The 13,611-nt window shown below is 39.7% G+C and overlaps 1 protein-coding gene and 1 pseudogene across 3 annotated transcripts in view; one reads left to right on the forward strand and one right to left on the reverse strand.

Annotated features, from left to right (window-relative positions):
- The window catches only part of LOC105498299 (meprin A subunit beta), a 32,883-nt gene extending 19,648 nt beyond the window's left edge, over window positions 1-13,235 (reverse strand). For 2 of the 3 annotated variants that reach the window (XM_011770326.3, XM_011770316.3), the window contains exons 1-5: window positions 13,140-13,235; window positions 11,434-11,452; window positions 10,577-10,621; window positions 10,450-10,493; window positions 7,770-7,848 (exon numbers count right to left, since the gene is read on the reverse strand). In XM_011770326.3, coding sequence (XP_011768628.2) covers window positions 7,770-7,848; window positions 10,450-10,493; window positions 10,577-10,621; window positions 11,434-11,452; window positions 13,140-13,202 — 250 coding nt within the window. In that variant the 5' untranslated portion in view covers window positions 13,203-13,235. The remainder of the gene's footprint in view (window positions 1-7,769; window positions 7,849-10,449; window positions 10,494-10,576; window positions 10,622-11,433; window positions 11,453-13,139) is intronic. The other variant, XM_071085487.1, reaches the window with a different exon arrangement.
- On the forward strand, window positions 6,252-8,071 carry LOC139360040 (clustered mitochondria protein homolog pseudogene; annotated as a pseudogene).
- Window positions 13,236-13,611: the final 376 nt, after the last annotated feature.

Genomic DNA, 13,611 nt, shown 5'->3' on the forward strand with positions numbered 1-13,611 from the left:
TTCAGTACCCATTGAATATCATATACAGTATCTGCTTATTCTTCAGATCCCTTATTTGGCCTCATATTTCTCTAGCACTCACTAATGGTGCATTACTAAACAATAAAAATGCATTTCTTTACCTCAGAGAACATATCCATTAGATCACAGGCAATCAAAATAGATAATCACCATCACATACTTCATCTGAGAAGACATAATATGTATTTAAAGCCGCACAGCTGGGCTTTTAATCTGAGGATCTTGAGATGGGAGAGTCTGTGAACAGCCTGAAATAGTATGCAAAGCGTGCAGTGTGTGTGTGTGTGCGTGCACATCTACATACGCAAAGTGCATTTTCTAGAGAGAGCTTTCATGAGGTCTGCAAGTGAGTTCTTGGCCCAAAATAGGGGTAAGAGCCAATGCTTTGGATATAAGAGTGATATGGATATGGAGCTCAAAGAAGGCAGAGGCATGGAAGAAACAACATGCAGGAAAAGAAACTTGTGAGTGACCAGGAGGAAGGGGCTGTATCAGATGCACATGGAGAGGCATCATATGGACCAGGTCCTAGTGAAGTGAAAAATGGGAGCCTGCCAGGAGGTAGGAGACAGTATGGCAGAGGGGAAAGTGCTTGGACTTTGGAGCCAGACACACCTAAGTTCTTCTCTATCCTCACCACTTACTTTTGACATAAAACTTTTGCCAATTCAATCAACCTTTGGAGCTTTGGTGTTATTATCAGTTAAGTGAGGAAATAAAATCAACTTTGCAGGATATTGTGAGGATAATAAGAGAAAGTAAACGTGAAGTTCCAAGTAAAATTAGCATTTGTCAAATGTTCATTTCCTTTCTCCCTTCTTGAGTAACCATTGCATAGACATTCAAGGAAGATTACTTGGTATGCCTCTGTTGAGGCAGGTCTAAGAAGATCAAGAACAGGATTCACATAGGGAAGACCCTAAAATCCATAAGTTGTAAAAGGCACTAAGTTCAGACTTTTACAATACCACATAAGTAATACACTATCATTATAAATAAGTTAAAATGTTGATATGAATAAAAAGAAATTTAAAATCCTATCATCCAGGTATAATCAGTCACCCTTACCATACATTTTGCCTTTGAATATACATATAACATACATATGTTAATATTTCTATAAAAAATAAAGTCACCTACATAGCATTTTACCAACTATTTTTTCGCTAAATATTATGTCATCAAAATCTTTTTTCATCACTGAGTATTGTTTTTATCACTTTAATGAATAGAGGATTACAAATTGGATCCATTGGACATTGGATCACAGGCAATCAAAATAAATTGTCACCACATACTTAATCTGAGAAGCTATAATATGCATTTAAAGCCTCACAGCTGGGCTTTTAATCTGAGGACATTCAGATGGGAAGGTCTATGAACACCCTGAAATAGTATGCAAAGTGTGTGTGTGTGTGTGTGTGTGTGTGTATCTACGTATGACTGTAACATTCAAAATGTTCTGTCCTATAAGTATCATGTTTGGGTCGTTATTTCAAATGTAATATTTCCTTCAAATAAGGTATGATAATACTGACCACCATATCACTGTTTTAAACAGAACTTAAAAGAGCATACTAGTTTAGGCCATTTATCAAAACTTAATGAGGACAGTTTCTTGAATTAATAAAGTAACATGTGAAAGCTTTATAAACACTGAGGCCCTTTACCAAGATAAGATCTTTATTTTCCATATGCCTTTATTTACCAAGGGCCTTAGTTAACCTTGCTTTATAGATATAGAAAGCTCCACTTGGAACCATATCATAGAAATCCCCAGGCAAGTTGCTGGCAGTCCTAGGAGTTCAGTAAGCAGCTGTTCAGGATTGTTTCCCCTTAGTAGCCCCTTCAGGTTTCTTTTTTTTTTTTTTTTTGAGACGGAGTCTCGCTCTGTCGCCCAGGCTGGAGTGCAGTGGCGCGATCTCGGCTCACTGCAAGCTCCGCCTCCTGGGTTTACGCCATTCTCCTGCCTCAGCCTCCTGAGTAGCTGGGACTACAGGCGCCCGCCACCGCGCCCGGCTAATTTTTTGTATTTTTTTTTTTTTTAGTAGAGACGGGGTTTCACCGTGGTCTCGATCTCCTGACCTTGTGATCCGCCCGCCTCGGCCTCCCAAAGTGCTGGGATTACAGGCGTGAGCCACCGCGCCCGGCCACCCTTCAGGTTTCTAGCACCTTCCCCTTCATTTCTATCCCCAACTCTTTACCCTCAGCCTCCCCCACTGCCTTTTCTCCCTTGGTGCTAAGGCAAGGAATTATAACTTAGGCCCTGGAAAGTATAAATGGCTGCTTTGAGTGTTACTCCTTTCAGGGAAGTTGCATCTACCAGCCAGGTAACATCTGAAGTTCAAGCTCAAAGACTACAGTCCTACTGGTAGAATTTCACAGGTTGACCTACTAGAATCTGAGTAATAGGGTCTTCCAGAAATCAACCCTTCATGGGCATTTACTTTTGCTACCTGTAAGAGTGGCCTTGCTTAGTAATTTTCTTAGTCTGAGTCATTTGAAGATGGTATACATTTCTGAAACATAAGGATACTTTTCTTAATTTGAACATAGAAAATAAGTTGAATTCTACAATATTAAACAAAGGTGTTTTCTAAATAAGAAATAATCAAAATCACATAATTTAAAAAATTAGTCTATAAAAATTTGAAGTTTGATTCTATTATAAAGACTATACAATACGAAAAAATGCAATAACATTAAATGAAAAATTAGAACAAAAAATTTAAGACGTCATAGTTATAACTACGTAAAAATGTGCACAGTTTGGATGGTAGGATCTAGGCTGAATTTTTACCTAACATTTTTCATTTATATATATATACATATGCTTATCAATTTATTTCAAAAATATTATTACATATAACATGCTAGAGACTATGTTAATCCTCCAATTTGCAAGATGAAAAATAGCTCTTGTCCTCAAGGCATTCATTATGTTGTTTATAATGTTGTTTAAAAAATAAATAAAGCTTATAAGGTTAGATGGCTTTGGTTAAATACATGGCAAAAAAAAAATATAGCCTAAGAGATATATAAAATTAAAGCTCCCTAATCTTTCATGGAACATACTTAGGAGAATAATTTAAAAAAAAAAAAAAGAAATATAGCTGGATGTGGTGGCTCACACCTGTAATCCCAACACTTTGGGAGGCCGAGGCGGGTGGGTTGCTTGAGTTCAGGAATTCAAGACCAGCCTGGACAACAGATGAAACCCCATCTCTACCAAAAATACAAAAAATTAGCCAGGCATGGTGGCATACATCTGTGGTCCCAGATACTTGGAAGGCTGAGGTGGAAGGATCACTTATGCCTGGGAGGCAGAGGTTGAAGCCTGGGTGATGGAGTAAGAACTCATCTCAAAAAAGAGAGAGAGAGAGACAGAGAGGAAGGAGGGAGGGAGGGAGGGAAGGAAGGGAGGGAGGGAGGGAGGGAGGGAGGAAGGAAGGAAGGAGGGAGGGAGGGAAGAAAGGAAGGATAATTAAAATAAAAGAACTTAAAAATTTTTTAATCAAAAGACTAAACTAAAAAACATATATATTCAAAATCTTTCAGGTTCCTGATTCCAAAAGTCAATGAACCTCTTTCTCTCCTCATGCTCCCTTTGCTCTTTATGGCTTCCAACCCTGCTAACTACTCCTGCCCTGGCTTTCCCTACCCTACTGTTAGTTTTTCATCTATGTTTCTGGCCAATTCCCTCTTCTCAATAACTTCCACCAGATCTTCCTTCTATACCAGTTCCAAAACATGGCACTGAGTTTCATTCTCGACCATCTTCTTACTTATTCAACACAACCTTCCAGGATAAATCAATAAAATCCAGTTATCTATGGAGCACCTGTTCTATGCAAGGCACTGTGTGAAATGCTCATCCATACTCACAGCTTCAACCATCTCTTATATCCTAATAACTCCCAAATATTTCTCGATCTTGAATGACCAGGTCATATACCAACACTTTATTTAGTATCTCCACCACAGTGACTCTGATACATTTCAAATTCTGCATGCCAAAAGCTAATTTCCACCACACTTCTCTGTCTCATGCTCCTCAAGGTTAAATTCTCCATTCTTGTTAAAGACATTACCATCCACTCAGCTACCCAGGACTGAATCCTGAGCACTAGAATCTCATTACCTACATCCACCTTCTTTTTGACCTCTTATAGTCAATCACTAAGTCTAACAAATGCCTCCCAAATAGCTTTTAGATTTATCCACTCTTGTCTATCCCCATTGAGAAAGTCTTGGTTAGGAATCTCTTAATTCTTTCTCTGAATTTCCTCACTGGTCTTCTAACTGGTCTCCCTACCTTCTTTTTACCCCACTAACGACACATCTTCTATACTTCAACCCAAGTGATTATTTTAAACTGCAATTTTAACAATCTCACTGCCACAATAATACTTTTGGTGGCTCCATGTTATTAGTATACACAACAAGTTCTTTAACACGGGAAAGACCCAAGTCCTTTCCCACCTGGGTTCTGCCTACCTGCTCAACTTCCTATCTCCCAACTCTCAATCTGAATTCCAGCTCAGGGTTTTCTCCCTTCTTCAAGCCTTAGCAGATCGTGGTGAATCTGGCTAAAGCACCCTTCCCTTGTTATCAGAGGCCACGCTAGCCCACATGGTGCCTGTGTGCAGATTAGAAAGAGGCACTACATCTGAGCAGGGGGTGCAGTTGCTGGCTGTCCAGACAGGTGAACAGCACTTTCACACAAAGAAACAAATGCCTCCTGGTGAATAGAAAGAACATACACCTGGTATCAGCTCCACTTGTTTCCTGGCCCAGCCACCTGAGAGCAACCTCTCGAAACAGCTCTGCATCATTAATGGCATTCTTCATTCATTCCTCTCAGTCAAAAAGTCTTGCAGAATCTGAAAGCTGAGGTGGCATGGCGGCACCAGCTCCAGGAGGTCATGTCTGTTGTATAGTGTACAAGTTACACAACCTTTGTGGCAGTCCTGCTATATAGTGTCCTCTGCTTATAATGCATATGCTTTTCTATCCAGGTTGAGTTTAATGCCCCTCCAATGTGCTCCCATAGCTCTTTGAACATATCACTAATCATGTTTATTCCATTCTATCATAATTCACTTTTATGTGACTCTCCACTGAAATGCATGATCCTTAAGGAAAATAGCAGGGTTTTCAAATACCATATGTTTTCCCATAAGTGGGAGCTAAATATTACATACACATGGATGTAAAGATGAGAACAAAAGACACTGGGGACTACAAGAGGGGAAAGGGAGGGAGAAAGGGTTGGAGAAGCCACCTATTGGGTGCTATGCTCAACTCCTGGGTCATGGGTTCATTTGGACCCCTAAACTCAGCATCATGCAACATACCTGTGTAACAAACCTGCACACTTACCCCCGAATCTAAAATAAAAGTTGAAAATTAAAAAAACTATAACAGGCTGGGTGCAGTGGCTCATACCTATAATCTCAGCACTTTGGGAAGCCGAGGCAGGCAAATCACTTGAGGCCAGGAATTTGAGACCACCCTGGCCGACATGGCGAAAGCCCGTCCCAACTAAAAAATACAAAAATTAGCCAGGTGTGCTAGCACATGCCTGTAATCCCAGCTACTCGGGAAGCTGAAGCAGGAGAATTGCTGAAACCTGGGAGGTAGAAGTTACAGTGAGCCGAGATTATGCCACTGTACTCCAGCCTGAGCTCGTGCCACTGCACTCCAGCCTGAGATCGTGCCACTGCACTCCAGCCTGAGCTCGTGCCACTGCACTCCAGCCTGAGATCGTGCCACTGTACTCCAGCCTGAGCTCGTGCCACTGCACTCCAGCCTGAGATCGTGCCACTGCATTCCAGAGCAAGACTCTGTCTCAAAAAGAAAAAAAAAAAGAAAAAGAAAATTCAAAAACTATAGCAGGGTTTTTACTCAAACTTTCCCCAAACAGCAATTTCTACACTAATGCTGGTCAGTGACATCATTGTCACTAGTCCATAGATAAAATGAAGACCATGTTTAGAGTTTTCCAACACATTTAAGTTTCTTCTATAGAAAAGCTGCCCTTAGTTTTGAATTTGATTCTTCTGACTTTTTAACATTTTAATACTAAACTAATAACATTATTTATTGTATGAAAAGAGGATGATAAAAGCTCTTTTATCATGTTACGTTGTTGTTGAAGTTCCTGACCTGGCAAAATAAAATGTTGATAGAACAATGCCAGTTCTTCAAGTTGTGTTTAGTTGTTTATTTTATGCGTTTTGTTATATGTATACTTGGTCACAGGGGAAACCACTGCTTTAAAATAAAGACTGGCTCCCTGTGAGCCCATCAATCAGGCCCTGCACCTGTTTAGCAAAGTGTAGGGAGCAGTGCACGTGGAGATCTGCGCCTGCCTGCGCCTCCTCGCCCGCCTCCACTACATCATGGGCGAGTACGCAGAGGCCCTGAGAAGCCAGCAGGAGGCAGTGCTGATGAGCGTGCGGGTGACGGGCATCGAGCACCCCAACACCATCCAGGAAAACACGCACCTGGCCCTGCACTGCTTCACCAGCAGGCAGCTGTCTCCGGCCCTGAGCCTGCTGCGGGGCGCCGGCTACCTCACGCTGCTGGTGCTTGGGGAAGACACCCCGAGGTGGCGTGCTGGACAACATCGGGCGGTTGCTCGACCTGTCGCCACTCTTCCTGGACAACGCGCTGGCCGTCAGCACCAAGTACCACGGGTCCAAGGCCCTCAAGGTGGCCTTGGCCACCACCTCATCACCTGGGTCTATGAGAGCAAGGCTGAGTTCCGGTGGGCCCTGCAGCACCAGAAGGAAGGGCTGCACACCCTCCGTAATACCCAGCTGGGCGAGGACCAGGAGAAGACCAAGGAGAGCTCCGAGTACCTCAAATGCCTGACCCAGCCAGCCGTGGTCCTGCGGAGCGCCATGAATGAGATCTACCGCAATGGCTCCAGCAACAACATCCCGCCCCTCAACTTCACAGCCCCTGGCATGGCCAGCATCTTGGAGCAGTTCAGAGGCATCAGTGGCATCCTCTTCATTCCTCTCAGTCAAAAAGACTTGGAGAATCTGAAAGCCGAGGTGACACAGTGACACCAGCTCCAGGAGGCCAGTAGAAACAGGGATAAGGCCGAGGAGCCCAAGGCCACGAAGCCCGAGTCAGTGGAGGCACCAGAGGACCTGGGCTCCCAGCCCCGGGCTGCCAAGGACTCTTCTTCCCCAAACTTGCAGGGATAGAGAGGGACAGGCAGACGGACAGTCAGTCAGTGGCCCCATTCACCAGGGATCCAGACTCCAGGAGAAGGAGGCATACCTGCCATGGGAAGAGGAAGCAAGGCCCTCTTCTTCCATGTTTCACCCCTACCACACCCCCAGTATCCTCCCAGGACCCTGGCCTGGCCTGCCTGCTCCCCAAAAGATGTTTTTGCACTGGTTCAATGAATATATGAGGCAGAGCCCCTCCCCCACAAAAAAAAGACTGGCTCCCTAATCGTTATGTCCCTAGCATAACACAGTAGGCTCTCCATAACTGTTGGTTGAATGCATTGCTGTATTGGTCAAGACACTAAATATTTCAGACAGAATCATTTAGGTTACGTTCATTGTTCATTTTGCTTATTTTTTTCAAAGTAAATGTACATAGCCACACAAAGGAGCAAATCAAACAAAACCTTAAAGACCACATAAGCCCACCCTTTGAAACATTGTAATCATATTTTATCAGAAACATACATTAGTTGTGAATACTCCAAGGCGCATACTAACCCAAGCTATCTTCTAGAACATATGGAATGGTACGAGGCCATCTATAGTTTTCTCCAATGATGGAATTTCTAATTTGTGCCTGTCAAAAATAAATGCAAAAGGGCTAGTTAAACGAATAGGGCAAACACTTAGGAAACAATCAGTAGTTAATCTAGAAATAAATGAATTTTAAAGCTCTCCCAGTTCGCACAAACTGTGTGTGTGTGTGTGTGTGTGTGTGTGTGTAGCCCTACTTTTATCATAATATAACAAAGTTTCTAGGAAGAAATTACTAATTTCTATCATTAATTTTGTTAATATAGTTGAAGAAGGAATAATGCAAAAAATAACTGTTGGAAAACTGAACTACAAATATTGGTAGATTTATAGGTTAGTTTCCCACACTTAAAGATTAAAAATATGCAAGAAAACAGTGATAGCAAGACCTTGATAATCTGGATATCACAATATCAGAAAAAGTCACACATGAGCTGGGCCAAAGTTTTCAAAAATGTTTAAAGGATTTTAAACTGTGTAATGGAAAATGGGAATAATATTTTACTAATGTATTTACCGAGTCAACAAATGGAATATTGTCCTAGAGAATAGAGAGTCCTTGGCAATAAAGGTCCCTGGCTTCATGGAGCTTATATCTAGTGGAGGAGAGAAACAGTATGAAAAAATATATATGTTTAAGCAGGATGAACGCAACAGGGAGGAAATTAGAAAGACAGATGTGAACAAGGGCAGAGGGATGAGGGAGTACATGAGATGGAGTGATCAGGACAGGCCTCTCTGAAGGGATGACATTTAAGGGGAAATAGGATCGCAAGAAGAACCAGGGTTGAAAGGGGTCCTGGGAAGGTGGTTTCAGGGAGAGGGAACATTAGTTATTCTGCTTCTGAGGTGGGAATATGCCTGGTATGTTTTGAATATGTGTTGAGACCAGTAGCCTAATGAGTGAAGAGAAAACATGGATGAGATAGGAGGAGAGGAAAAGAGAGGAGAGGGGAAGGGAGAGGGGAGGAGAGAAGCAGGAGCTAAGTCATGCTGGGCTTAGAAGGCTAGGGCTAAATCCGGAGATGATTCTAAACCCATAGGTAACTATGGAAGGGTTTCAAGCCAGGAGGTGAAATGAAGTCACTGCCTGTTTGAAAAATGACTTTGCGTGAGAGATAAGGACAAGTAACAGGGTAGAAAAGATTATGGGGGAACCATATCTGAAATAGAAAGATAAATTAGGAGGCTAATGGAAAAAGCCAGGCAAGAGATGATGGGGCCTGAATTAGAGTGCTGGAGAAAAGTAGACAACTTGCAGTGTGTGTTAGAGCTAGAAATGACAGAACTTGCTGATGGGCTGGATGGGGAGTGAAGGAGAGAAGAGAAGCAAAGGTGACTCTTGAAGTTTTTATGTGTTCAGTTGAGTAGAGTCAGGTTGTGAGGATGACTTTATGAAGAGAGGAGAGTGGGGAAGAACAGTTTGGGGGGAAGGTCAGGGTTCACATGATCAGAGGACACCTTAGGTCTGAGATGTCTTGTAGACATTCAAGTGGAGCTGGCAAATTAGCACTTGGATAGACCAGTCTGGAGCTCAGGGAAAGGAAAGGACCAGAGATATGCCTTTGGATTAATTGGCATGGAGATGACATTTAAATCCCTGGACCAAGGTGAGATCAAGAGAGAGTACAGATAGAAGAGTAGGCTCAGGACTAAGCCTGGGACACTGCAGCTCTGTTTCCTGAGGGTGGGAGGACTGTAAGGGATGTTGATGCTTATGACATAGGAAGTAAGGGAGTGACTCAGGACTGTGTTGGAAGGAAGAGCAGAATTTTACACGAAAAGATCTACTGGATAATTTCTAGGCCATATGGTGTACATATTTTAAATTATGATAGCTCTTATCAAATCAAATCTTCTTTCTTTTTTTCAAGCTTATATACTCTCCAGTATAATAACATGTTATAAACACATTCCTAAACAAGCATACTGGTTTCTCTCTATCATCACCAAAAGGGATAGTAAGTAGTAAGTTTCTTAATATTTTTCAATCTAGTGGACAATAAACTATATCTTTTCTTTTGAAAACTAGTGCTTATTTCCATTCTGTGAGAGAACACTGAAAAAAAAATAGTGCTTTTATGATAATGAACTTTTTAGTCCCCCTAATCTACATGCAAGGTACCTGTGTTTATCTGTGTGGCATGATGACTTAGATGAGAATCAGCACTCTTTATGAATAGGTTTGGGAGGGTCTTAACTTGGCAATTTTTAGCTAAGGCCAGGGTAGAAGTCACAAAATCTATTTTTTTGTGTGTGTGATAAAAAGCCTGATTCATTGAAGATGTTTACAAATTCAGTTTAATTTTGCTTCCACCAGATTGAATCTGTGAGGTCCTATTTTAAAATGAAAATGTCATATTACTCCAATGATGAAAATCAGTCAAATCAATAAGACTAAGACATATGTAATGAGTTATGGTGGCTTGAACCACACAGAAATTTGAGTAATGAAAGATGAAGACACAATTATATGCATTTCTTTGAGTATAACATATTTATTGAGTAAATGTGTCGCCATGATTCTACACCCTTAGAGATAGTTGGGCTTAACAAAATTCATGCTGTCTAATCTTTCTTAGTTACTCTGAACTTGGCTTGCAGTGGTTAATGGAAGATTCTTCCTTACACTGTTTCAACTCACCCTATCAAGTCTGATGTCACCCTCAAAAAGATCCAGTCCCAAACCTAAGAGTAAAGATAAAAATTCATGTTAGCAAATTGGATTCAAACTCTATACTTAAAAGATTATGTAAAAAAAATCCACAAACCTTCATTGATATCGAATATGTCCTGGTCCATTCCGCCATCTACGTCTTTGATTAAAACAACAACAACAAAATTGAACATTATGTTTATAAAAGGAGAAAACCTTTATCATTTATATAATCAGAACTAAGTGAGTTTCTTTTGGCCTCAAGTAAGTTACTACTAGATTCAGACTCAACATACATTGATTAATTGATTGATTGAGTGATTGATTAAGAATCTCCTATGTGCCAGGTTGGGCTCCAAAGAGCTTTTATGTATGTATTCTGTCCTATCGACTTTCCTTGAATGTCAAATGACTTCAGGAATAAGAAATTGGTCACTCCATATGTTATTAAGCTTAATTTGAAAGACTAGAAGACTAGATTAAATAGGAAACAAATGATTAAATTTGGTCAAACTAGCCCAATCTACTCATACATGTATATCACTTGCTAGTAGTATACCTTGGAACTTTCAAGCAAAATTCTTAAGTTAAACTTGAATTATTATTTTAAGTTGCAAAGGTGTATATAATATGGCCAAATCTCTGAGTATGCAAGTGAATACTGAGTAGACTGTTATTAATAGGTCCATCTGATTTGACACAAAAAAACAATAACAGCAAGCCTTTATGGGATGTCTATGTGTCAGTCACTGTGCTTGGCCTTTCCTATACCACCATCTATTTCTCTGCTGGGCATATGAACCTTGGAACATGGACAATAAAATGTCGCTCCACAAATCAAAAGAATCCAGTGTTAGATCAAAGTTCAATGCAATTATGCATCAATTATGCATATGTAATTATGTATGATATTTAGCATTAAATACATCCTAGGTTCTCTATAGCCTAGAGCAAAACTCAAAATAGACTCACCAAAGTTTTCTGGAGTTGACTGGGAAATAAACACATAAACAAAATATATTATTATAATGCCCATGAATGGTCTTCTTGGATTCAGTTTATATCTAACCATTTGTTGTTTGTTTGTTTTGTCATTAATATTATGGATTATTTCCTGACATGTATTTAGGATGGCTAAATTGAAGTCTAAGATGACTTTTTGACCAAAGGGTCTTCTCATTTCGTATAGAAAATGAAACTGCCTGTTAAATCAATTTGAAGGTGAAGGAAACAAGAAACCAACTTCAAAAAATGGGGGGAAAAAAGGCAGAACGTAAGACTCCAGCTCTCAAATAAGTGCTCACTTTACACATGATTTTCTAAAGCATTCATGGAGCAATGTTTGAAAAAGCTAATAATTTATATTCTCAATGTTGAAATAATATTGTAATTTATAACAATTCTTTAAAAAGAAATTTTATTCATGACTCATTTATCAAGTTATTTTACGTTCATGTTTCTCCCAGAATAATTCTGCCTTCAAAGACAATACAAATATTTAAGGAAAAAAAGGGGACCTTTTGTGATTAATTTTTTTCCCTGAAAATAGATTCTCCACAAATGGTCAATGAAACTCAGACTGCACGTCCAAAGAAAAAAAAAAAAACTAAGTAAACCTGAGAAATGTCTTAGTGTAATTAAATAAAAAAGCTCATAGGACTGTCTGGGTTATGTTACTGGTTCTTCTAACTAAGGGTAATTCAGTTCACCTTCCAAGTACTCAAACTATCTATAAAATATGGTCAGTACCTGCTTTGCCTGGGTATTGTGAGGGTTACAGTATATAATGTGAAAGAAAGCACATTGTGAGCTGTAATAAATTGTCACAAAAGTGTAAAGTACAATTTTATTCAAATACAGCTTACATATCTAAATATTAGAACCATTTGGAGTGTTTAATAAAATGTGGGAATGAACTGGATGGAAGGTTACCATCATTTTTGACATTAACAAGTGCTTTGCATGTTTCACACTATAACCACACACAGGCATACACTCCCAGAGGAATGCCAGGGCACCTACAGAATAAAATTATCAAGGATTTATTCCTAATTACAGTTTAATATGTATTCATCAATATCTTTTGTTTGCAATGCTCTAGTTCCTATTTATTGAATATCACCCCAATATAATAATTGTTATTTTAAAATAACAACTGAAGGTTTTCCACCAGCCATTTGAAACCTCATTTAAAACCTGGAGTTGGTTTGTGATACAAACTACCTGATAGAAAAGATTAGTCCAAATTGTAGAAGGATTAGTCTGAATTGATGAAGAAGCAGAAGAGAAATACCATGTTACAAAACTTTGTAAGCACTGACGATGCCTGTGACACTCATTTATGTCTCAAGTTAACTGTGGAGCAATCTGCATTTCATTCACCAGCAAAAATGGAATGATTTTCAAAATTCACATTTACAATCTCATCAAAAGAAAACTTGTTACACAATGATGAAACTAAAAGGAAAACATAACTTTATGTCAACATCTCTACTCTGGTGTGGCTATTTGTCACCTCCTACACCCTGCACACCTCTACTCTCCAAGAAGAAACACTCATTTGAGATCAACATTTCAAGATGTATAAAGAACAAAAAATTAACAAACAGTTGTTTTTTGACAATCAGTATCAACTGTCCCAAAATTTTTAAATTGTTTTCTATATATTGTTTACTTACCAAGCCAGAAATCATGAGAAGAGCATCCAAGAACAGAAACCAAGACAGATTCCATAAATCCATGTTGTAGCTTCCAGTTGAAAGTAGCTAACTATGACATTCAGGGTTGAATTTACTTTTTTAAAGGCAAACATTATAATTTATAGCCTTTGATCTCAGTGATCCATATTGCAGGTCAGCTTGACGCTATAGTAATACCTCCAGTCGAGGGATGAAAGTCCAGTATTTTTAACCCCGCTCTGCAGAGTTGTTTCATTGGGTTTTTTTTTTTTTTTTTTTTTTTTTTTCCTGTGTCAACAGTTTAGTGCCTGGCTGAGACGTCTTAATGAATACATTCTCTAATATGTATGTACTGGTCCCCAAGACTCGTAAACACCACTTGAGCAAAAAGTATATATATCAAATGAATTTTTAATCTTGATCTTATGAAACTCCTTCTGCTCATATAGCCCCATGCCGCTTTAATAGTTCC

This window comes from Macaca nemestrina, chromosome 19, assembly GCF_043159975.1.
Source record: "Macaca nemestrina isolate mMacNem1 chromosome 19, mMacNem.hap1, whole genome shotgun sequence".
Taxonomy (NCBI): domain Eukaryota; kingdom Metazoa; phylum Chordata; class Mammalia; order Primates; family Cercopithecidae; genus Macaca; species Macaca nemestrina.